Source organism: Rhodofomes roseus, assembly GCF_022264815.1.
Source record: "Rhodofomes roseus strain CIRM-BRFM 1785 chromosome Unknown C8Q71scaffold_5, whole genome shotgun sequence".
Classification (NCBI taxonomy): domain Eukaryota; kingdom Fungi; phylum Basidiomycota; class Agaricomycetes; order Polyporales; family Fomitopsidaceae; genus Rhodofomes; species Rhodofomes roseus.
The window spans coordinates 1,895,399-1,919,588 of NW_025952961.1; the positions used below are offsets into that span (position 1 = coordinate 1,895,399).

Consider the following 24,190-nt stretch of genomic DNA (forward strand, 5'->3'; position numbering starts at 1 on the left):
TCCCAAGTATGACTGTGCACTTCATTACTTACTAGACGATCCCAACTGACAAACTGGCAGCTTCCAGATACATTGAGGTCGTCAACGCGGTGCTTCGCCGAGAGACCATGATTGCCTACCGGAGGCTGCAAGAACGAGAAGGCCAGCAGGTTTTCCCTATGCCTCCACCTAGCAAGTCTTACCTGCCGGCGCTGTTGTCTCCGTCTATTGTGGCGGATTGTGCTTATGCCGCCAATGTGATCGCTGAGGCTATTGTTTCACCCAGTTAGTACTTCATTCGTCACGCTTGTACGTCTGTCACAGCATTCTACAGTCTGGTCGGACATGGATGCTGCAAGGTATAGCGACCGTCTCAATAGGCTCCGAGACCGTATCATTCTTGACGATGTGCAATTGCACGAATTCGGACCGACGGCTGGATCTGGCAATGAGCCGCATGAGCCGCACACGTCCCCATTCGTTGTCGTTGACAAGTTTGGGAGGATCATTCTGTGGTATCTTCCCGACATATTGAGTTCTATGCAACAGGTACGTCTACTCATCGTCCGCCACTTCCTCAGATCATTCATCGAGCATCAGAAGCAAATGACCAAAGCACTGTCTACGGTGCGTCGCCAGTTCAAACAAAATGCACCACAGTCTGCTCAAAGGAAGCAAAAGCCCAGCTGGCGTCGCCTAGAAACCAATTTCCGCGAGACGCCGGTGTCTGACGGCTCGGTGCTCAATGGAACACCAACCTTTGCACCGGCATGGTACCCAGTTGGATCGAAGGTGAGCATGTCGGCGGGATTACCCTGATATAATTACTCAGTGATGCCTTGGAGACTGGTCGCGAGCCCCCCACTTCATCGGCGACCCTCACTAATGAGAACAAGGAGTGCGGCTACCAGTTTCTCGACGAGATAAAGTCAACCACGGCTCTCATCATGGCAATTGTCGGCGTCATACACCCAGCACAGTGCGAAATAGGCCTGTCCACCAACTCGCGACTTGCAGACCAGGACGAGGGACTCAAGAACGTCTTCACTCACTGGCCATCCTGCTTCTCAGCAGTGCAGGTCATCAGCAATCGCGTGAGCCCTGTGCATCTGGACGTCGGCGCATCCTACGGCTCTTTCGATGTTCTTGCGACGGTCGGAAAGTTCAGTGGTGGCCACATTCAATTCCCCACCTTGTCCATCGATGTCGACCAACGAGCAGGCAGTGTAGTCGCCTTTGCTGCACACCTTCTACCCCACTCAGTGGCGGAATTCGAAGGCGACCGTGTATCTTTTGCATGGTTCCTCAAAGACGCAGTTGGTTCCTGGGCAGGCATGGAGCCGGTCCCGTGGTGCAAGACTGAGGACGTTAACAATGTCCTTGCGACTGCATAGCTGCTCGTCTGTCGATCCAAAACCGCCTCTCCGTCACTGTATTAATTTGGTGCTCCTGCCGCGCCTCAATCGATATCCATTGCATCGCTTCTGGGCATCTGTACCGTCCGGACTATAGGAGTCATTCCTGGTAACGAAGTGAAAGAGACGTGTGCCTCGTCCCCTAGCGTACGCCAATGCGCTTGCTGACGCATGGCGTATGAGCGGTGGCCTAGACTGCCATGAACGAGGCCATTCCACCGCGCAGCATGGAAGTCAAAAGAGCGGATGGTCCGCTTCATCTCCTCTTTCACCAACGACACTTGCTCATCCCATCTGTCGTGCCTCGCCTTTTCCCGCAACCAGTTGACGCGATGAACTGACGAACGTCAGCAAGTAGATGCGAGCCGAGTGGAAAGACGCTTACGTTCTGCAAGCCACTCTGAATTCTCAGTGTCTCCTCCGACGTCGACCGACCATATCCACGACAGCTCTTTCTTACTCGCGTTGCGCTCCGTGTGATCGACGAGATGTGTTGCTGCATTCAAATCCTCCTTGTGCAATGGCCTGTATTTTCTCATCAGTGGGGGCAGCGTCTGCAAGAAAAGGCGAAAAGCAGATTGCCTCGCCTCGTCTGAGGGCTGCAGATGTCGAATGAGCGAGATCACGGCCATGTCCATGGGTCATCCTTACCTGAGGTACCTGCTTGCCCTTCGCTGCAGGCCCGGCTGTCTGCTTTGCGATCGCCACCGCCTCTTTCTTGGCTGTGCGGAATTCATTGAACCGCTTCTCCATCGCCTCGCCCTCTGCTGCCGTCATTACAAGCGGTATCATGTTCCTGCGAGCAAGTGTGAAGACCCGTGAGCACTCAAGGATGACCTTCTCCACATTCTGGGCTTCCTTGAATGCACGTGTTTGCGTCCGCTGGCTGTTGGCCGGCCGCACCTGGGTTACATAGACCATCGATTTGAGGCCAATTGCCATGCGAAGCCTGTGCAGAGCGTCGTTGGCTTGCCCTTCACGGAGGCGGAGCTCCTGCTCGCCAAGTCGCCGCTTGTTCATCGTTGCCAATTTCTCGTGCCCAATGGTCGAGGGCAGCCGCAGCGGAATGCTCTCTGGCTGCGTCTCATCGTCTGGATCCTCCAGGACTACCAAGTCATCCGTCACATCCGGATCCTCATCCATGTCTTCCCAGTCATCACCAGCATAGGCTCGCTCTTCTTCATCGTCCGTCTCTTCGTCATCGTTGTCAGAGTCCACACCGTCTTTCCAGAAGCTGGAGGCCTGCTTGGCAAAACTGTCGATGGCACGCTGCAGCCTGTTTCGCTTGTTGACTAATTGCAACTGCGCCGTGAGAAGCGAGTCGCTATTGACGCGCCTCGCCAATGCAGCAACGGTCAGTCTGATGCATGGTGAGGATAGCGACGCATCCTAAAGGAGGCTGCGTACTGCTGCTCCTGGAGAGCCAAACCCTCCGCCAGCCAGGATGCGAGGCCAGCATTCGTCTTCGTCCTTCCTTCTTCCTGCTCTAAGAGAAGCTGAATGTCTCTTTTTCCGGGTGCTGGAGTGCCAATGAATGAGCAGATGCAGTGAGGCGGAAGCGGACGGTACCTTTGGTTCGCATAACCTCGTATGGCTCCATGACGCTCAAATCGTCACGCCTCTCCGCGCGCGCTTTTGCCTCCAGCCGCTTCCATTCGGCCAGGTGCTCGGGACTGCTCGAGAGCTCCATATGATTGAGCGTCTCCTTGCTCCGTGCCAATTCCTTTACCGCCTGTAAGAATCGCTTTGATAGCATCTTGACTGCAATGGCAGTCAATTGCCGCTTCTAGGCCTCACAGTGGCCAGACTCACCCATGCCAGTCGTCTTCCGCCAGTTTGAATCGTTCATATGGTCGTCTATCACCTCCTTCCGATGGGACGTCGACATCGCTCGGGTGCTGCCTGAAATCCGGTTCAGAGGAGCCCACAACGTCTCTATGACCTCGCCATCGACTAGGCCTGCTCCTGGAATGAAGCTTGGCGAATACTTCACCAGGCAATCCCGCTGATGCCCGTGGACGTGGAATTTGCCAATTCCCCAGTCGATTGTCGCGGATGGCCATTTCAGGAATCGCGGGCTGCTCTTGAACCGGCCCTTCACTTTCTTGCTGTATTGACAGGAGACATCGTACATGACCAGGAAACGCTTGAGTCCGTCATGATGCTGCATCGCTTGTGAGACGCCATATGCTTCCAGCTGCACGGTGGCACTAAGGCTCTAGCCGCTTCTTCGAGATCGCCACTCACGAATCAACGTCTCTTTCCCAGTCTGCTTCGAGATTGACGCCGGGGTGAGGGCAGGCTACGCAGCTCAGTGCCAGTCTTCCCGGTCCAAGTTCTTCTTCTGTATGCCCATACCCACGCCATTTGCGATATTTGAGATTGCGCCACTGTCGGCTGCAGCGGAGAAGCTCGCGATAGCGATCCTGGGAGGCGTCAGACTGCTGCCTCGTAGGATGATGGACGACGAACCGGCACTCGCTGAGGAAAGGCGGCATTGGATAGGCGACGCAACCGTTCGAAGTAGCTCTGAGCTGCCATTCCAGAAACTTTGTTGGCCAGCAGGAAATCGTCCAAGACGCGGAACGTGAAGCAAGTTCGAGGGCGGATGAAAGATCCAGGATATAGACCCATCGAGAGCAGCTGGAAGGCCTCCGGATCCGCCCCTTGGCATTTGCACATGGCGGCGCAGACTGAATGGACGCCAGTGATATCAACCACCGTCAGCTTCCGCAGCGAAGCATCATCTTCAATTGGACACCGCCAGTTCCCATGCCCAAGGTTGATGCGCAGACCAGCGGCAAGTAGTGAGCTGGCCTTGAAATAACCTGTCCTGGCAATGAGAGACGTCATCGTCAATAAGACGAGAGACTTCCGTCTAACCTTCCATTGATGGGTCGCCTCCCTGTCCGGCCCCAAATTCTGGTTCATCGACCCAGTCTTCCGCTTCTTCTGACGGCGCCTCTTCACTATCCGCTTCTATGATTTCGGCGCGAACTGGAGGCGGGCCTGTTGGGACCGTTCGTCTCTCCCTCGGTTCCCACCGCTCCAGGTGGTGAAGATATTCGGCACTGTGCCGACTCAGACAGCAATCGGTGCACAGGCTTGGCCGGCCCACGCAGTCCACGCATCTCCATGGACTCCACTCCTGGCTGCACATGACACATCTTCGTCTATCTTGCGGCCCTTCCAGTTCGAGCAGGCGGGCAAGCACCTGGTCACGGACTGGCAACCATTGTCGGATAAAGTCGGCCTGAGTCTGCACTGGCATCAGCAACTGCTTCAGCCATCCCAGCCACTCACCATTCCAGATGCCTTCGTCTTTCGCCGGCTCTCTGGCCCCAACTGAATAATCTCCCCCAAGTCAGGCATGGGCTGGTCATTCCCTAGGTCCGAAATCTCTGCGGCTGCTGTTGCCCTGGATGCACCTGCAGGGGGATGCACAGCGCTCGGGGCATCCCGGACTGGAACCATCTTGTGCCTTGTTCCGGTCTTCGTCTTTTTGACAGCCATGTGCATCACCGTTGGCCTCTGCGTTGAGCCCGAGCCCATTCAGCGGAATGGCCGATGCTGTTAGGGTAGCGGATGCGTGAAAAACCCCAATGTATTCGGCGAGCTGACGTCGGCCGAGCGGGGCGTTTTCATTAACGGGATGGGCGAATAGGCGCCTTGGGTTGGTGATGGGCGGATGACTGGGCGATAAACGGTAGCAGGGTGCCGTTTCTTTTTGCAGTGCATTGTTGGGATAGGCGGTCGGATGGTTGGCCTGACCAATGGCCATGTAGTCGGCCGAGCACGTAAGAGCGAGTGCATTTAAGAGCGAGTACCTTTAAGAGCGAGTGCCTTTTATTGTCGGGTGGCATTGGCCATGGGCCAGCGGACCGTCGGATGACATTGATAGTTGTGCGTTCCAGTATTGGATGGGCGGGCGGACTGTTGGCCCGCCCAATGACCATGGGCGAACCAACGTCGGCTGATATGGTATTGACGGTTGGGCTCAACGATGGGCGGGCGGACTGTTGGCCCCCCCAATGACCATGGGCGAACCAACGTCCGCTGATATGGTATTGACGGTTGGGCTCAACGATGGGCGGGCGGACTGTTGGCCCCCCCAATGACCATGGGCGAACCAACGTCCGCTGATATGGTATTGACGGTTGGGCTCAACGATGGGCCGGCGGACCGTTGGCCCGCCCAATGACCATGGGCGAACCAACGTCGGCTGATACGGTATGAACAGTTGGGCTCAAACGATGGGCGGGCCGACCGTTGGCCCGCCCAATGACCATTGGCCTGGCTCCTAGAAATGCAGTGGGGCGACCTAAGGGCGAGTGCATTTCGTGCAATGCCTGGGGTGCTTGGCCAATTGCATGCGACCCGCTTGTGAGCAACCATCCGCTTGTACGTGGTCTGCTTCTAGGCATCCGCTTATGCCTGGTCCGCTTATGCCTGGCCCGCTTATGCCTGGCCCGCTTATGCCTGGCCCGCTTATGCCTGGCCCGCTTATGCCTGGTCCGCTTATAGATGTCCGCTTGTAGGTGGCCCGCCCAGCATGCGCAGGGACAGGGGGAGAGGGAGGTACGGGACGGTCGAGCTCAGGATGTACCTAGGTCTACATAGGGCTCCGCCCTCAGTGACCCTAAAGGGACGAAACAAACAAACAAACAAGGTGGCCCACTTGTTGGGTGTCCCATGTCACCTGGAGACGTCAGAGCGGCGGAAAGACTGTTTGGCTCTCAATATGTTCCCCTTCATCGGCGTCGATTATGAAGACATGTGGGCAATTGACGCTGCTACAGCCCTGAAGAGGGCAACATGTTGTTCCAAATCTCACTGAACGGTGCATTCCCCTTCAACTGTCCAAGTGCCTGCATGTTCAGTACCGATGAACGGAAAACATATCGGCTCTCGATATGTTCCCGTTCATCGGCGTCGATTATGAAGACATGTGGGCAATTGACGCTGCTACAGCCCTGAAGAGGGCAACACATCGTTCCAAATCTCACTGAACGGTGCATTACCCCTTCAACTGTCCAAGTGCCTGCATGTTCAATACCGAGGTAGGGAAAACATATCGGCTCTCGAGATGTTCCCCTTCCTCGGCATAGAATGTGAAGACGCATGGCCAGCTACAGTCCTGGAGAGGGCAACACGTCGTTCCAAATCTCCCTGAACGGTGCATTCCCCTTCAACTGTCCAAGTGCCTGCACGTTCTATACCGAGAAAGGGAAAATGTTCCCATTTCTCGGCATAGAATGTGAAGACGCATGGCCAGCTACAGCCCTGGAGAGGGCAACACGTCGTTCCAAATCTCCCTGAACGGTGCTTTCACCTTCAACTGTCCAAGTGCCTGCATGTTCAGTACCGAGATATGGAAAACATATCGAGAGATCGACTCTCAATATGTTCCCATATCTCGGTATTGAATGTGAAGACGGATGGCCAGCTACAGCCCTGGAGAGGGAGCGGGGAAAGAGACGGCACACAAGGCATGTCGTTCGCAAATCTGTCGGCCCTTCTTATATACGCGAGACGATCCTCGCCTTTGTAAGCCTTTCTATATATACGCGAGGCGATCCTCGCCTTTGTAAGCCTTTCTATATATACGCGAGGCCAACCTCGCCTTTGTAAGCCTTTCTATATTTACCCGAGGCCAACCTCGCCTTTGTAAGCCTTTCTATATTTACCCGAGGCCAACCTCGCCTTTGTAAGCCATTCCATACATTGGACATTCTATAACCTTCGGCGACATAGGATGTAAATGAAGCTCTTGTTGGGTTCCGCTTGTAGGTGGCCCGCTCGTTGCTGGTCTCCCCGTTGCTGGCACGCTTGTTGCTGGCCCGCTTGTTGGCAGTCCGCGTGTTTCTGGTGCGCCGGTCCGCCATCTACATGGCGACTTGAAAGATCAAAGCAGCGTAAAGACCAGGCCACAGACTTTCGCTTCTTCACCTTTTGCTTCTTGACAGAATGCATCAGGCGGGTTGCTCGGGTTGCATCTCGATGCCGTCACTGACGTGCAGAGAAGCTGAGGCTATATGGTAATGGGTCTGCCATTGTACGGTCAAATTTATCTCAGTTTCAATTGCCTTGGGGTGGCACAAACCTTATGTACATGCATCTCAACAACGAACAACCAACCCACCATGTGCAACCGCGACTCCTATGTTTGGCACGACAACCTTTACGTGCTGTTCCAACTCCTCCAACTGTCAGTAGAAGCCATTCAGCCCTGGTTCAAGGGCTTTGACGAAGTGGAGGAAAATGATATGTAGGCGGTTCTATTGACTTGCATGCACAAACTGACATATCACTACAGCCTTGACCATAGGGTCATGCTCGTACATATGGTGGGCCAGCACGTGCTCCGAAAGGAAGTCATCACGAAGGACGGCAAGCGCCGCACGTGGACCCTCTACGCCCAGGCCTCTCCCGTCCAAGATGAATATGTCTTGCGTTGGCTTGTCGCCCTCGTGAACGACAATAAGTCTCAGCACGCCGATCCATCTGGAGACGAAAGGCTTGCCAGTGGCTCCATGCAGTGGCTTAGCGACCTCGTCAATGAAAATGACGATGAAGACGGTGCCAGCGGCAGTGAGGACGGTGAAGACAATGCCAGCGGTAGTGAGGGCTGCAGCTATGAAGCCTACGATGCTGGCAGCGGCTGGGATGCGGAGATGGAAGAGGCGGAGATGGAAGAGGCGGACATCGAAGAGGCGGACATCGAAGAGGCGGAGACATGATGAGCGGGTGGTCGGGAGCGCGGGTTCCGACATTGGCGACACCTAACAAGAGACAGATGACCGCTTATCGCATTGGATATTGTGCAGTACAGTTGGTTCAATGTGCCAGTAGACAGACGTCCTTCTGCCCCGCAACTGACTCTGATGACGTTGCTCGTATGAAATGGGGCGGTCTCTTAAAAATGCACAATATTTGTTGATAGACGGATCTCATGATCATAGGTCCGCTTGTTCTGTGAAAGACTAAGTCGCGCATCTGCCTCCTTCCCACGGCGACCACCTGGCCAGACAAGCAGTACACTTCGGCTGCTGGGTCCGGTCGGCAAGCACTGCAACGTGTATAAGCATGATGTAGAACCTTTGCCGACCATGCGGTAGTACATGTGGTCCCAGCATGTGTGTCTGGGCAATTTTCTCTTTGTCTCAACGACCATGTCGCGTCGCAAATGGCACGCAGTGGGCCCGCCACCTTCAGCAGACTGCTGCTCGGCACTATAAGCTTTTGAGACCCCACCCTCCACTCCCTTTTAGGTTCAAGCGGTTTCCTCCCTCTAACGCCAATGCTCGGTTCAGATTTGTTTCAAAGGAACGTCAAAACCACTGGCGGCCAGGCCATATCATCCCCCCCTGATCTTTCTGCTACACACCATGTTGAACCCAGCCCCTTCGCTTAGACATCCACTCTTCAATTCTGTCTCTTCCACTAGCTGCGGAAAGTTACACCCGCAATGGACATACGCTTCCTAACGAAATCTAAGGAGGATGTGGAAGGAGGATCCATTGTCACCATCATCGGACCCCCTCCATGCTGCATTCAGAGTGGCATGGAGGTCGCGTTAATCCCAGCCGCAGCGGAAGAGGTCAGACCATTTTGTGGAAAATTGGTTACAGCGGTGGCAGCTTCGAGCATCTGGGTGGCATTCGAGTTGAAGGGGGATGTGGGGCAAGACTGTATCTTGTTGATCGACCGCCAGAACGCCCGCCTTAGCTGGAAGGAGCGATGGCAAACCTTCAACGCTTCTGGAACTTGGCTAAACATTTTCCCCCCAATGATCGCCGCATACCATCCTCAGCCAATATCGTTCGGAGCAGTCGGCGAGCCTCTAATGATACCAGAACCAGTGAGTTGACAAAGTCAACAATAGGACACGCATTTACATAGTACAGGCTTGTCATAGCGCAGTCCGAGACACACCGTGGCCATGGACGAATTTCTTGAAACCGGGAGAGAGGCAGCCGGTTCATGAGCACCTGGCGCAGGTGCAGCGGGCAGCAACGGAGACTCAAGATACTCTCGCCAGAGTCGCCTGGGCCGCAGAGGGTGCACTATGTCTCTGAGGTGGCGCACCATGAAGAGAGGTACGCCGATAGTGTCTTTAAGCATTTCCTATCACCACGATGGGTTAATCAAGTATGCACCGCAGTGTAGCAATTGCAAGAATCGCGCCTTCCTTGATCAATTCTCCACATTTGTCAGTAGTACATACAATCATACATCCGTAGCGTTCACGAGTTTTGTGCTCGAGTACCCACCTCACCACACCCTTTCGTGGCCCATCCCGCCCTCGCGGCTGACTCGGGCCACCACAGGTCGCCATCGGACAACACGGGACTTGTGTCGGATCGCCGCGCCCTTCGGGCACAGGCTTTCGCCCAACCGCGGTCGTCTTCTTGTTTTCTTTCTTGTCCTTCTTGCGTTACGATCCCCAACATTCATTCAGTAGAATCCCATCACATGCGATTGAAAAGAGACTCACGTGTCAGATAGTATGTGTTCTGTAATGTCATTCGTGCTCGGATTGTTTACATTGAGAACTCCTCCCTTTGCGCAGAAGCGCAACAAAGGGCATAGATGTCAGGCCACAGCCAGTTATGGAGGTGGCTGTGGTATGAGTTTCTCGAAGTCCGCTGACACCTGCGCATGCACCTCTATAACGTCTGGATCGAGACTAGCAGTTCGCAAACCAGTTTGTCATTGGGAATGACAGGCAATCGCGAAAGCTTATCGGGCCGATCAATCAGGCCAAGTGGCGTCTGGCCCGTTGATGACAACCTGCTCTCACCTCTTGCTCTTGTCCGTCACTGCTCCTCAGAAGCCCATCCAAGGATTCGAAATGGCCACGCTCCAAGGATTCGAAATGGCCACGCTGTCAGGTACGAAACTTGCCATGTCAAGCACGGCGGTTGACAGATTGTTGCATGCGCTCAGCCACTGACCTCGTGAGGGTTGTTGCGGCGGTCATGCATAGAGAGTTCGTGATTGCCTGTCGCAAGCTGCAGGCCGAAGGCGAGGACGATATCAAGATGCCGCCTCTTTTGCCCTCGACGGATTCATTTTATCGGCCTGATCTTATATCGGCCTCTCTTGTGGCGGACTGTGGGTACGCCGCTGCTCTCATAGCAAATGCCTTCAGTTCTGTCGGTAAGTGTCGACACCATCGCCCCAGCAGCAGCTCATTGGGGGCCAGTCATTGCCCGAGACATAGATGCAGATCGTTACTGCGCTCGTCTGCAGGAGTCCAAAGGAACTGCGGACCCCGCTATTGACCGCGAACTCCGCCGCTATGGACGCTGCTACGGCCGAAGTCAATCCGCCTATACCGCGCCTTGCACGGTGGTCGACAAGTTTGGGAATATACTCGCATGGTACCTTCCCAATATCCTCACGCATAAACGTCAGGTAAGCACATGATGTTTAGCAATTTGTTGCAACCTTAACGAGGCTATGGAGGCCGCGATGAAAACGGCCATGGCAGGTGCGCGCCAGCAGTTCAGTGCGAATAAGCCTATACCAGGCGAATCGAAGCCCAGCTGGCGACGCAATGAACAAAACTTCATTCAACCTCCTAACCCGGCTGCGCCTCTTGGTGCCCCGACGTTTGCTCCGCCTGGTATCCAATAGGAAGCCCGGTATGTTTTGAACTATCTTCCTATGCACAATACTTAACGGTCAGCAGTCTGAAAAGCCTACCACTTCTGCAACGTTGAGCGGAGACAAGCGGGAGTCCGGGCTCCACTTCCTCGACGAGATGGCGGAGACGAATGCCCTGATGGCAGCCATCCTGTCTGTCATCCACCCAGAGCAGTTCCAGATAGGCGTACGGGCGCACCAAACCTTGGGGAATGCGGAACCACTCCGCGAGGTGCTCGCTCATTGGCCTTCCTGCTTCACGGCCCTGCAGGTGATCAACAACCGAGTGAGCCCGTTGCATACGGACCCCGGTGCGCCGTACCCTGCTTTCGATGTCATTGCTTCAATTGGCGATTACACCGGTGGCCACATCATTCTTCCCACTCTGCCGGTCGACTTCCAGCAACCGCCTGGCAGTGTGCTGGCGTTTTGCGCGCGTATGCTCCCGCACTCGGTTGAGAAGTTCGTAGGGGACCGCATCTCCTTCGCCTGGTTCATGAAGGACCGAGTGTGTGAGTATGCTGGGGCACCTAAGGTGTCTTGGTGCAATCAAGAGAATGTGAAGCGTCTGCTGGGAACGTACTAGGACATGTATTACCTCAAACCATCTCTTCTGCTATGTACATGTTAATGCATTCGCTGTCTCGAAATTCGTCTATTAAGTCACTTCTTGTTCTTACAAACATCCACGGCGGCCAAGAAGCGTCGGAAGATGGGAACGACTAATCAAGAAACCGCCAACCTCTACTTTATGAGACGGTGTTGCTGCACTGCTCTTCGACAGCCCTTCCGCTTCTCGGCCTCTTGAAATGTCGCGGTGGCGACGTGGCTGGGGCATCGTCCAGGAGCAGCCGCTTCTTTCCAGAGTGACGGACTTCATTGCCAGAGCGCACGGTCGATGACCCAGACGAACTTGAACTGACGGACTCCGCTGCAGCTCGCGGAAGCTGCACGGGCGGCGTAGAGGGGAAACTGTGCCAGGAAAACCCGGGCGGCGGCGCCCCACGAGGTCGGGGTGGAGAGGAGGGCGGCAAGGCGGCATCTCCCGACACGAAGGGGAACCTTGCGATCGACAACTCCAACGGGCACGGCGGGGTGGGCTGTTCCAGAGGGCGGTCTGCCATCAGCCGGCCATATGCACTGCTTCCATACGCCGCGCTCACCACCTCTGCCTGTCCTTCAGCTGCCTGTCTTTCGGCCGCCTGTCTTTGCTGAACGATCCACGTTCTGACCGCCGTCTGTCTGGCCGCCGCCTGTCTTTCGGCAGGCAATCCTTCGACAGCCTGTCTCTCGGCCGCCTGTCTTTGATGAGCGATCCACGTCTGGCCACCGCCGCCTGTCTCTCCGCCACCTCTCCTTCGTCTGCCTGTCTGTCGGCCTGCCTGTCTTCGCTGACCAATCCACGTTCTGGCCGCCGCCTGTTCTCGGCTGGCAGTCCTTCGACCGCCTGTTTCTCGGCCGCCTGTCTATGATCAGCAATCCACGTTCTGACCGCCGCCTGTTCTTCGGCCGCCTGTTCTTCGGCCGCCTGTCTCTCGGCCGCCTGTTCTTCGGCCGCCTGTTCGGCCGCCTGTTCTTCGGCCGACTGCCTCTCGGCGCCTGTTCTCGGCTGCCTGTTCTTCGGCCGCCTTGTTCTGCGGCCGCCTGTTCTTCGGCCGCCTGGTCTGCGGCCGCCTGTTCTTCGGCCACCTGTCTCTCGGCCTGTCTCTCGGCCTCTCTCCTCTGCGCGTCCCGTGTGGCCCACTCATCGTACATGGGAGGCTGCATGCCGTGCTTGGCATCAGATGCAAGCCACCCCGACATCCTAAATGCTCTCCTTCGTTTTGTAACTGCCCCCAGTGCCGGATCAGTTGAATGCAGTGAGCCTTCTTGATACTATGCGGCTCATCGAATGTGACGAAGTCGGGCCATAAGCCGCCTTTGAGCCACAGGGACGTGCCGAGTGCCTTGGCGTGTTTCCAGGGGGACATACCCCATTCTTCCATTAGAAGCAGCAGCTTGTCTCTTATTAGCGGTGCACGCTATCCAGGACATCGACGCTCACTGTGATGTTCAACGAGGAACTGGTTAAACCATCGTCTGCCACTCTTGCGACGTCCTCGTTTCAAGCTTTTCGAGCTCTTCAGGCGGGGGGGAATTATTGGCAATCCTGTCGCCTCATCGGTGGCAAAGAGCCGACCGAAGTCTGCCCTCTGCTGCGCTACTCTCGCATCCAAAACAGACCGGGGCTTCTCTCCCAATAGATCAGTGGCGAACCTCTCCCAGTCAGACCAGAGGTTCGTCGAGTTCCACTTGGGGTCACGGGTCACATCCGAGAAGTTAGATGGTGCGCCAATTATGGCATTATGATCCACGCTGCGTATCATCAGCATGTGGCCGAAGGATGAAAGGGGAGACTGACAGGCTCACAACTGGTCCTATATCCGTTGTGTTGGCCGCAACCAGAAAGCAGACGCGGACCCCGTTTTCACGCCACATCTTCTTGGTAAATGTCGCGCACTTCTTTTTGAGACTGCGATTCAACATCCTAGTTCACGGCAGCTTGTTAGACAGACAGGCATCCACCAAGAGGCCAGCCCCAGATAGGCGGATCACTCACTTTGACGGAAGCACGGGCCGAGACGGGGGCACATTGCCGGTGTTAATGTCCGCATCGACTGACTCTGAGCGCTGCAGTGTTGGGAGCTGCTCTGGCTCCCAGGGCACGATTTGGAGTGACATAGCGAGTTGAGGAGATATGCCACTTGCCAACACTTTCGGGCCAGTTCATGAAATATTCGTGGGCGGCGCCAACTGTTTCAAAGTGCCAGCCCAACGGGGTATCATCTTACGCCTTTTACAACCTTCCATGCAACAACCACCTTGAACGCTTCTTTCTACGTAACCGACTGCAAACACCAATGCCAATTGGGGGTAGTACTGACCAAATGTGGGCAGCACGCGGCCGACTTAGCACCGCTTCTGTTGGAATCCTGCTGTTGAAACGCCATCCAATATTTCGAAGCACTGGTAGCCGCCAATAGCAGGCTTAGAGGCTTTGACACGGTGTTGGGAAGCCCGGTTAATCACCGGATGGCCAATGAGGGTGCTCTATCCTTGCCTGTTTTGTACCGGGAGAGCGTGGAGACGTGCATGTTGCATTTGCAATTACCCGACTCCGCAGATCGGCCGTCGAGCGGTGCGGATCACTATGTGAGGTGCGGAGCTGTGCAGTGCCACCGGCTATTCAGTTCAGACAACCTCGCAGCCTCACGTGCACGAACAATCATCCCGTCACTGCAACAGTCAAGCGTCAAGAGACTAAAACAAGCACCCAAAATGACATCATTATCAGGTACGAGGCTCGTCTTGTGAAGAGCAGCGGTTGACTTAGATTGCTGCATCCGCTCAGCCATTGAAAAGGCGTCGACAGAGATCGACAGCATGTTGGAGCACCCGGCGTGACCAGCACAACATTGAGATCGCGCCACCCGGCGTGCAGACATGCGCCACCCAGACCCCGACCTGGGTCGCGTTCTGAAGGTCTCTATCCACATGAGGAATATTGTCGCTGCGGTCATGCAAAGACAATGCACGATGGCCATCCGCAACCTGCAAGCTGAGGTGGATGGGGATGCCCAACCGCCGCCTCTTCTACCTGTGACTGACCCATTCTATCGACCGGACCTCATCACCGCCTCTCTTGCGTCGGAATGTGAGTCTACTCAAGATGCGGTGAAGCGTCTGCTTGACATAGCGTGATTTGTATTTACCGTCTCTCACCCATCGTTCCACCTGTCAAACAAGCTGCACTATGGAGGCAGGTACCTGAGTTTTCCCGCCTGTACGACAGTAGCTCTGCCTGTCCTGTCCGTCCGAACCGCAGACATTCAATAGTTGGTCGATGTAAAGCCTCGCGGTCAATGTACTGTACTGTAAAGACCCAAATGCAGATCTTCAAGTGGCCAGCTTTGTGTAGGCTGCACGGGCATCCGCTGCTAGACTGAGCCACAGCGCCGCTTGTCGCCGCGCATATGCTTGGTGTCCTGAACTCCCGTGACACCGCATCTTCCACTGACGGGCCTTGAACTCGAATGAGCGGGCCGTCTGTTGCATCTCCTCACCCACCAGGACCAGCTGCTCTCGCCAGCGGTCGCACTTGGCCTTCTCTCGCAGCCAGTTCACGCGGTGCACTGGGGGCCCATGAGCACGTTCCTCAGATCGGTAAGGCAAGACGCGCACGTTCTGTTAGCCACTCTGAGCTCTCCGTATCCCCTCCCACATCGACTGCCCATATCCACGATAGCTCTTTGTGACGGCTTTTCCGCTCTGTGTGGTCTAGCAAGTGTGTCGTCGTCTTGAGATCTTCTTTAGTCAGAGGTCGGTATCGCTGCAGCTGTGGTGGCAGCGTCTTCAGCCATTCACGAAACACTTGCTTGGCTTCCACCTGGGCACTGCTGTTCGGCTGCGATGGCTGCCCAGAGCTTCCCACCCCCTTTTGCTGTGATGAGTCCCGACCCATGGCCTTGTGATAGTCTTTGAACTGCTTCTCCATTTTGGCCGCTTCGGCGTCCCCCATCAGCACCCGTGTCATGCCCGTTCGAGCCAAGGTGTACAGGCGGGCGCACTCTGTGATGACCTTCGTCACTCCACTGACGTCCTTGTATGCTCTCGTCTTCGTCCTTTGGCTGTTAGCGAGGCGAACCTTTGTGCGGAATAGAACGGATTTCATGCCGAGGGCCATACGAAGTCGGTGGAGGGCATCGTTTGCCTGACCCTCCCTCAGGCGGAGCTCCCGACGACCCATCTCGACCTTCCCCAGCTCTTCCAACCTCACCTTCCCCAATGTCGATGGCAGCAGAAGTGAGATGGACTCCGGCAATATCTCATCTTCAGGTTCATCCATCACTATGCGATCCTCGCCCAAATCAGGTTCCTCTTCAAGATCCTCCCATTCCTCTCCGGCGTAGGCCCCAGGGTGTCGGGCCGCTTCATCGTCTGCCTCCTCATCATCTTCCTGCTTCCAGTAGCCAGCTGCTTTGCTCGAAAAGCGATCCACCGCTCGCTTCAATTTGTTGCGCTTCTCCACAAGCTGGAGTCTGTCCGCCAGTAAGGCGTGCTTCTTCAGCTTTCGTGCCAGCGCGCTTACAGCGAGCCTGTTCACATCAGCGCAATACCGACTCTCAGATTGCAGCACCCACTGTTGCTCCTGGATCAAAATTCCCTCCGCCAGCCATGACGTAGATCCGGGGCTGTCCTTCTGTTTGCCCTCCTCTTGTTCAAGCAGAAGCTGCATTTGCTTCTTACCAGGGGCTGCATCACTGTCAAGACTGCATCCCGGATATATCGATTCAACAAGCGCGCACCTTTCTCTTGGGTGACCTCATAGGACTCCATGACCGACAGATCTCGTCCTCTCTCCATCCGCGCTCTCATCTCAAGCTCCTTCCATTTGGCCAACAGTTCTGCGTCACTAGACTCCTCGAGTTCCTGTAGCAGCTCTTGGCACAGCTCCTGTTGCTTCTCAGCCTGGATGAACCTCCGAGACAGCATCTTCACTGCATTTTGGGTAAGCGGGGGACTGACAGTGTCGGCAATGCAAACACACCCATGCCGATTGTCTTTCGCCAATTGGCGTCATTCATATGGTCGTCGATGACCTCTTTCCTATGAGATGTTGCCATGGCGCGTGTGCTGCCCGATATCCGATTGAGCGGGGCCCATAATGTCTCGATGATCTCGCCGTCTACCTGTCCAGCGCCAGGAATGAATGAAGGCGAGTACTTTGGTAAACAGTCGCGCTGGTGGCCATGGATGTGGAACAGGCCAATTCCCCAAAATATGTCAGCCGCCTCAGGCCAGCTGAGGTGCGCGCCCTGAGCAAACCTCGCCAGGACCTTCTTGCTGTACTGACATGCGATGTCGTACATGATAAGAAACGTTTGGATGCCTGTGTGGTGCCGTAGCGCCTGGGAAAGCGCATAATCCATGTTCATTTGTCTGGAGCCTTTAAGCTAGCCTCTTCAAGCAGACGACGGATGTTGTACTCACCGTTCCCCCTTCTGGAAATCCACCACCGCATGAGGGATGAAGCAACCATGTCGCCCACAGGCAACTGCGCCAATGCCTGTAGCTTCCATGTCATGGCGGTCGGCATTGGCTTGATTGACGGCACGATGAGCGTGACAGCTTGATTGCTAGAGTGCCATGAGCTTAAGAAACCGCCGAGCTGAGCTACCTACCTCTCGTTGTTCCAATGTGCCCTGGGAGGTGATTCTTGTACGGTGCATCTGTCACCATGAAGCCATGCCCGTCACCGATGGCTACATCATCCGCGGGGCAGCGCATCTTCAGATGCTCGGCGCTGAAGTTGCCGTCCATGACAAACGTCTGCATAAACTTCCACCTGCAAAAGGCTTGTCTCCCGGACTGCAACGAACAAGCGGGGCGCTTACCGATCGGGATCCTGTTCCCAACCTGCCTTGAGGTTGACTCCGGGCATTGGACAGGCCACACATCCCAGCGCAAGCTCACCGGGACCCACTGGCCCTCGTTCGTGACCAAAGCCATTCCATTTGCGATATTTGAGGTTTCGCCACTGTCGGCTGACACGCAGAAGCTCGCGGTAGCGGTCCTGTAAACAGTCAGACAGCGCCATATTGAAAAGCTTCCGCTCTCACAGGCACGGCTTGAGGAAACGCGGGGTTCGACAGGCGGCGCAACGCTGATAGTAGCTCTCGGCAGCACTCCCTGAGATCTTGTTGGCCAGCAAGAAGTCGTTGAGTACCCGGAACGTGAAAGCAGTCCGGGGTGCAGGACAGAGGCGGGATAGAGCCCTATGGAGAGAAGCTGCATAGCCTCAGGCTCAGCAGTGTGGCATACACATGGAGAAACCCGTATGCTGTGCACGCCGGTGATGTCGACCACTGTAATCCGCTTACATGGTTGGGTGCCGCCATACATGGCGACTAGAGGGCACGACTGCCCAAAGTGACCCAAGAAGACTCGGATCCCGACATCATAGAGAGAGCTTGGTGCGTAATAACCTGAACCGGACGATATAAGACGGGCTCAAGAGACTGAGAAGAGGCGGCCGACTCACCCTCCTCTGATTCAATTGGGCCTTGCTGGATGGGGTCCGCCGCTTCACCGTCGTCGCTATTGTCGTTGCCGTCTGTGTCCGAGAAGAAGCGTACATTTGCCTCATCCGCCTCTTGAGCGATCCATTTCTCTATGGGATGCAAATAACTCGCTGCGTGTCGTCGGCGACAGCAGTCGGTGCACAAACTGGGTGAGCCGACGCATTCAATGCAGCGCCACGGGCTCCACTCTGCTCGGCAATCGGCACAATTCCGCTTCTCTCTTGGACCCTCAAGCTCGATTAGGCGCTCCAAGAACGATTCCCGTAAAGCCAACCATGCGTCCATGAAATCAGCCTGTGTCTGTCGGGCGCTTCAGGACAGGCACCCACAACTATAGATTAGCACCTACTGATCCCGAGTCTTTGGGTCGCTTAGGCAGTGGCCCATGGATGCCAACAAGGTCCGCAACGTCGATGTGGTTCCTGGGGTCCATCGGATCCCGTGGATCGTGGCTCGGCAGATCGCCTATTGGGGGTGGATGAATCAGAGGCTGATTACCATCAGCCCTGGATATTTCCACCATCTTGTAGTCAACCCCTCTCCGCGTCTTTGTTGCCACAGGGCGGACAAATTTGAGTCTCTGGGTAGAGCCCAGGACCTGCCATTTGCGAGGAAGCTTGTGTGGCTTTCCTGACCCGGACATGGTGGTTTGGGTCAACAAGCAATTTTAGTGTCGCACGTGGCACGTGGACTCACACGTTACCAAACCGTTGTCAGTCCGCCTGCCTTTTGAGGAGTGCCAAGAAGCGTTGGTCACTTAAGCGCGCACTTCTCCAACAGAACAGTTACTCCATTCCCAAATTGGATCTCTCCATCGTTCCCGCTCAGAATCCCTTGCTCGGAGAGCAAGGCTCTCGCAGGTCGAAATGAACGCTACCCCTTTCGACTGTCGTTGTTTGTTGTTTGCATTCCTCGCCATACCAGTCTTAGTGTGCCTTGTGTCGTCATCATCGTCCAACCTGACACCTCACGCGACCTGCGTATATATTATACTGTTCGTACTTAGCTGCGCCCTGACCCCGCCTCAGGAGGAGGAGGGGCGTCCATTTAGCCACCGGTCGATAGCGCACGTGCGTCTCGACTTGACGGCGACCATGTACAGCCAGTCGAGCATCGTGCAAAAATGTACAAGTGAACGGTTGAACGTACGCGTTGAACGTTTGAACGTCCATACGTCCGAACCGTGAGAACTGGCGCGCCGCGACCGCCTCCTCTACGTTTATCTGCCAGACAGCTGAGTGCGGGCCTTGCGGGGGTGCGGATGCGGGCGGCTCCATAGTATGATGCACGGCCAATCTGCTTCAATCAGCCTAGTACTTGTGAACGCATTCAGCAAGACAAAAAAGAAGAACGAAATTTTGAAGACGCTCACGCAAAACGTCCGAGCAAGGCTGGCACGCCATCGCTGGCGGCATTTCGAGTATGGAGGTACCGTCTCTTAATCAGGACCGCCGTTTGACAAGCGGGTCCATCCTTGGATCTGTCCTGACATAAACGTGTCAAATCGTGCGATCTGTGCCCATATGTCACGTCTGTCGCTGAAGTGCATTCAGCTCAGTTTCAATCGCCTTGGAGTGGTGGAAACCTTAGTTCGTATATTCCCATCGTCAACCCAAACCCACCATGTTCGATGCTGGGTCTACCCTCCGCATCCGCGACACGCCGACGTTGCTCATAGGGATCTCCGCGCACCTAACGCAATGGAGCCGCATCTCATGGGCATCCCTGGGACCCCAGAAAACTCCACAATCGGTTGTGAGTGCTCCCAACTCCGCCATGAAATACTTACACTAGGTGATGTTTCACCACAGTACATATCTTGACACCAGCGTCGGGCATGACGACGGGCGGCACCTGGTGAAAAAGGAGCTTCGCACCCGCGACGGCAAGCGCTACACGTGGACCCTTCTAGTCCTCACCTGGGACGGGCAAGACGATGCGGTCGAGGTTTCTCATCAACACCCTGGTGGAGCAGAGAATTGGCTAAAATATGTTGGGGACGGGTCCAAGGAATTGGGGCGCATGGGGGAATAGGCAGTCCTGACGGACGCCTCCCTTGCTAGGAGAGCAAGGCTCTTGCAGGTCAAAATGAACGCGTCGTTGTTTGTTGTATGTGTTCCTCGCCATACCAGTCTTAGTGTGCCTTGTGTCGTCATCATCGTCCAACATGAGTTTTTCGAAGTCTGCTTGACAGCCACACCTCTATGACGTCTGGATTGAGACTAGCGAATTGCTACAGAAGGGCCACAACTCGGAAGAGGGGCCACAACTCGGGAGGGATTGTGATCAATTGCACCGTTGCCTGTAATTCAGTTGATACTTCCCTAGTGCGTTGGCAGCTAGGCAAGGAGGACCATTGTCAATGGACAGGTGTCGCATGGAGCTGGTCAAAGGCGTAAAGATAATGCCCCGTCGGGCTGCCTCTGATTGCTGCTGTGCCATCGCCCACGCGAATGTCGGCCCATCGCAATGCATATGAGCTCACCCGATGGCAGTGGCAGGTGGTGTATCTCCCCACTCGTCATGAAGAAACTCACAGTTTGGGCGGACGATCAGCTCGCCACCATGGAGGCGTACACGGCGGCCTTTCGCCTGGCCGAAGAGCCAGCCAGGAGAAAGGTCGTCGACGATGTCCTGGGGCAACTCAAGACCATGCCGCTGCAGAGTTTGGAACAATTGACAGAGAAGCAACAGAAGGCGGTGAGGGAAGATGTCTCTGGATCATTGAACGTGCTGACCGCGTGTTTAGGCCGTCCTGAAATGGCTCGCACAGAACTGTAAGGAAGGGGGGAAGAAGAAGAAGCAGAAGACAGGGGTTTCCGGCACCACGCGCGGCTTGGACGTGTTCCGGCGCGAGAAGCGGGAGGAGATATATGAAGCGGCGTACGGTGGCAAGGAAAAGAAGCAGTTCGGGGCCTTTAGGGCGAAGACGTACGAGCTTTGGGCACTCGTACCTCCTGCGGAGAAAAAGGAATATGTGGCCCAGGGTAAGGAGATCCGCGGCTTGATCCATGGGAATATCGGCAACGTGGAGCCGCCCGTGCTTCCGTCAAAGTGAGTGATCCGCCTATCTGGGGTTGGCCTCTTGGTGGATGCCTGTTTGCTTAACAAGCTGCCGTGAACTAGGACGTTGAGTCGCAGTCTCCACACGAAGTGCGAGACATTTGCCAAGAAGTTGTGGATTGAAAACGGAGTCCGCGTCTGCTTCCTGTTTGCGGGCAACACAACGGATAAAGGACCAGTTGCGGGCCTGTACAGTGTTCCCTTTCATCCTTCGGACTGATGCTGATGATGCGGCAGCATGGATCATAATGCCAAATTTGGTGCACCATCTAACTTCTCGGACGTGGCCGATGACCCTGACTGGAATCCGACGAAGCTCTGGTCTGACTGGGAGGATTGGGCTACTGATTTATTGGGAAAGAAGGCGGAGTCCGTTTTGCGTTCGGGCAATGTGAGCAAAGCACAGAAGAGGACGGGATTTGGTCCGCTCTTGGCCACCGATGAGGCAACGGGATTGCCGAGGATTCCTCCACCTGAAGAGCTCGACACACTTCAAATGAAGACCGCGCAGGAGTGGCAGTTCATGGTTCGACAGTTCCTCAATGATCACCACAGTGAGCGTCGATGTCCTTGATAGCATGCGCCGCTAATAAGAGACTAGCCGCGGCTTCTAATGGAAAGAAGCGGAATATCCCCTGGAAACGCGCCAAGGCACTCGACACGTCCCTGTGGGAAGACGGCTCATGGCCGGACTTCGTAAAATTTGATGAGCCGTCCAAGATCCGGAAATCGCAGTGCATTGAACTGATCCGATACTGGGGGCAGTTACAAGACACGGACGAAGGGAGAGCATTTCGGATGTCGGGCTGGTTGCAGGATGACGGCGACACTGCTATTGACGATCCTGAGGATGTGCAGCCAGGAAGGTACGATGAATGGCTCGCACGGTGGATCAAGGACGCACCCAGGAGAGAAGCGGAGAGACAGCGCGAGGATGAGAGACAGGCGGAGGAGAGACAGGCGGTCGACAAACAAGCAGCCAGCACGCGGATGGCTCAGCAACCTGGAACCCAGACACAGGCAGGGGGGGCGAACATGGCATCTGGAAGCGGTGCGTATAGCTGGCCCGCGTCCAGTCAATCGTTGCTGACTGCACAATGGCAGGCCAATCTGGGAAACAGCTCGCTGCGCCGCACCTGTCTGCAAAAGCCTTAGGGAAGCAGAAAGCAAGGAAGGCCATACCGTCAGAGACCCCCTCTCCATCGTTGTCTCCCAGCTGGTCCTCACCGGAGCCCTCAGTGAATGACACTGAAGAGCAGGCAGGAGACGCCTCTGAGGGGTCGACTGCCGTGAAGCCCACAAGCACGCAAACGGCGACCGCCGAGCCCATCCCAGCAGAGCTGCCCTTTAATGGGATGGCCCCTTCAGCCGCTCGCCCGAGTATGCGCGTCAACTTCTTGCGATCCCTGTCGACCGACAGGCGGTACATGGTTCTGTGCAACGAATATGCTCGCGCGATTATCGCTGCGGCCAAGCCTGGACGCCAACCGCGACCCGCCTATACCCCCCCTGCCATTCCGGGCGTGCCTTGGGCGTCATGGAGTTGGGGTTCACAATCTCTTCCTCAGGAAGTCCACAAATCCTCCAGCGGGCTAGACCCACTTATCACGTATCTGCGCGCTACTGTATGGGTCTCCGAGGGGAAAGCAGCGCTGCGCAAAGTCGAACAGGTTCTCCTCGCTGTCGGACTTGCTCTCCGCGACATCGATAGCGCCCAGTTTGTCAATGACCCTGACGACCCACCTTCGGCAGGGATACCTCCTTTCGTTGTGGCGACGCAACTCGGCATTGCGTCGAGCAACATGCTGCTTGATCTTATTCAGCCTATTGCAAACGCCCGGATTGTGGACGTATTCGGTAAAGCCCCGGCACCCGCTGCGCCGCCTGCCATCACTCCCAACTTGCCTGCTGTTCCTAAGAGCCTGTCACCACGCCCTCTCTCGCCAATGCGTTCCATCTTGCCTCGTGCACCTCTGCCTGGTGCCGCTCTCTCTGCTGCGTCGTCGCCTTCGCCCGCCCCCAAAGCCCATGTGCAAGAAGCGGCCCTCGTTCCCGGTCAGGTTGAGACGCTGCGCCCATCTGACGGGCAGGCGATGGACTTGGAAGAGATGGCAAAGGTTCCTACCGCGTCTCGAAGCATTTCGCAGGGAGGATCAGCATCGAAGGCGCGCAGACGACCGTACGAAGATGGCCCTCAGGCCTACGAGGCAGAGTCTACATTGCGTCCCTCGAAGAAGCCTAGGAGCGGAACCGTTGTAGTGGCTCCCGAGGCCATGTCGCAGCGGCCTCATAGGGAGAGGCGGGCTCCACAGAAGTTGGACTTGTAGCGGGTCTGGTAAACTGGTACTCGCTTCTTGCACACGTCTCATCGAGCGCATGTTTCTTGGGAGCAGTAAATCTTGGTCATCAGTGTATATACGCATCAGGTTCAGTTGTTACAAGCGGCACAGTACGCAACAGAGAGAATGCAAGTACACAAGAAGAGACGGTAACTACGTGCTGACGCTATTTCGACAACTCGCCTTCCTCCATCACATGGGTCTCCGCCCGCGCCTTCGCTTTGCGGGGAAGCCCACGGCGCGGTGACTGGTGGCGAGCTGAGCCGTCCTCGACTTCAAGTGCCTGCCCAACCGCCTCTTCGCCAGTGCCCAGGTCATGGTTGGACCTGTCGGTGTCCGACTGCCGCATCGTTAGGAAGGAAGGTCCTTCAGAGAACGGCGATGACGAGAAGATGCCCCGACCATCGGGAGCAGGGGATGTCAGCGCAGGGTACGGGTTCGGGTTCCAGGCCTGCGGGGGAGTCCGGGGAGGCGGGGTCCGGGGAGGCGGGGTCCGGGGAGGCGGGGTCCGGGGAGGCGGGGGCGGGTCGGAGTCCGGGGAGGAGGGGTCGGGACAGGTCGGGAGCGGGGGGCGGCGGGGTCGGACAGGGGGAGTTCGGGGAGGCGGGGTCGGGACAGGGGG

General features: G+C 56.0%; 6 protein-coding genes across 6 annotated transcripts; 3 read left to right on the forward strand and 3 right to left on the reverse strand.

Annotated features, from left to right (window-relative positions):
* Positions 1-1,438: 1,438 nt before the first annotated feature.
* C8Q71DRAFT_702949 (uncharacterized protein) lies at positions 1,439-4,665 on the reverse strand (the record flags this gene model as incomplete). The annotated part of the gene is made up of 9 exons (XM_047920283.1): positions 1,439-1,731; positions 1,780-1,948; positions 2,175-2,754; positions 2,802-2,913; positions 2,964-3,155; positions 3,207-3,610; positions 3,642-3,820; positions 3,867-4,227; positions 4,439-4,665. The coding sequence occupies 9 exons, from the start codon at positions 4,663-4,665 to the stop codon at positions 1,439-1,441; spliced, it is 2,517 nt and encodes an 838-aa protein (XP_047781982.1).
* Positions 4,666-7,537: 2,872 nt separating this feature from the next.
* Positions 7,538-8,134, forward strand: C8Q71DRAFT_855617 (uncharacterized protein; the record flags this gene model as incomplete). The annotated part of the gene is made up of 2 exons (XM_047927196.1): positions 7,538-7,662; positions 7,711-8,134. 2 exons carry the CDS (start codon positions 7,538-7,540, stop codon positions 8,132-8,134), a joined length of 549 nt encoding a protein of 182 aa, XP_047781983.1.
* Positions 8,135-11,794: 3,660 nt separating this feature from the next.
* Positions 11,795-13,766, reverse strand: C8Q71DRAFT_855619 (uncharacterized protein; the record flags this gene model as incomplete). Its single annotated transcript, XM_047927197.1, has 6 exons — positions 11,795-12,343; positions 12,397-12,511; positions 12,538-12,874; positions 13,090-13,400; positions 13,447-13,572; positions 13,645-13,766. The coding sequence occupies 6 exons, from the start codon at positions 13,764-13,766 to the stop codon at positions 11,795-11,797; spliced, it is 1,560 nt and encodes a 519-aa protein (XP_047781984.1).
* Positions 13,767-14,981: 1,215 nt separating this feature from the next.
* On the reverse strand, positions 14,982-18,809 carry C8Q71DRAFT_722022 (uncharacterized protein; the record flags this gene model as incomplete). The annotated part of the gene is made up of 12 exons (XM_047921505.1): positions 14,982-15,217; positions 15,267-16,180; positions 16,226-16,337; positions 16,391-16,582; positions 16,633-16,974; positions 17,076-17,213; positions 17,267-17,430; positions 17,480-17,658; positions 17,705-17,781; positions 17,966-18,070; positions 18,127-18,466; positions 18,516-18,809. The coding sequence occupies 12 exons, from the start codon at positions 18,807-18,809 to the stop codon at positions 14,982-14,984; spliced, it is 3,093 nt and encodes a 1,030-aa protein (XP_047781985.1).
* A 980-nt stretch (positions 18,810-19,789) lies between these two features.
* Positions 19,790-20,200, forward strand: C8Q71DRAFT_855621 (uncharacterized protein; the record flags this gene model as incomplete). The annotated part of the gene is made up of 2 exons (XM_047927198.1): positions 19,790-19,921; positions 19,961-20,200. 2 exons carry the CDS (start codon positions 19,790-19,792, stop codon positions 20,198-20,200), a joined length of 372 nt encoding a protein of 123 aa, XP_047781986.1.
* Positions 20,201-20,689: 489 nt separating this feature from the next.
* C8Q71DRAFT_855622 (uncharacterized protein) lies at positions 20,690-23,556 on the forward strand (the record flags this gene model as incomplete). Its single annotated transcript, XM_047927199.1, has 6 exons — positions 20,690-20,866; positions 20,916-21,220; positions 21,293-21,418; positions 21,467-21,783; positions 21,831-22,280; positions 22,334-23,556. 6 exons carry the CDS (start codon positions 20,690-20,692, stop codon positions 23,554-23,556), a joined length of 2,598 nt encoding a protein of 865 aa, XP_047781987.1.
* Between the last annotated feature and the right edge of the window lie 634 nt (positions 23,557-24,190).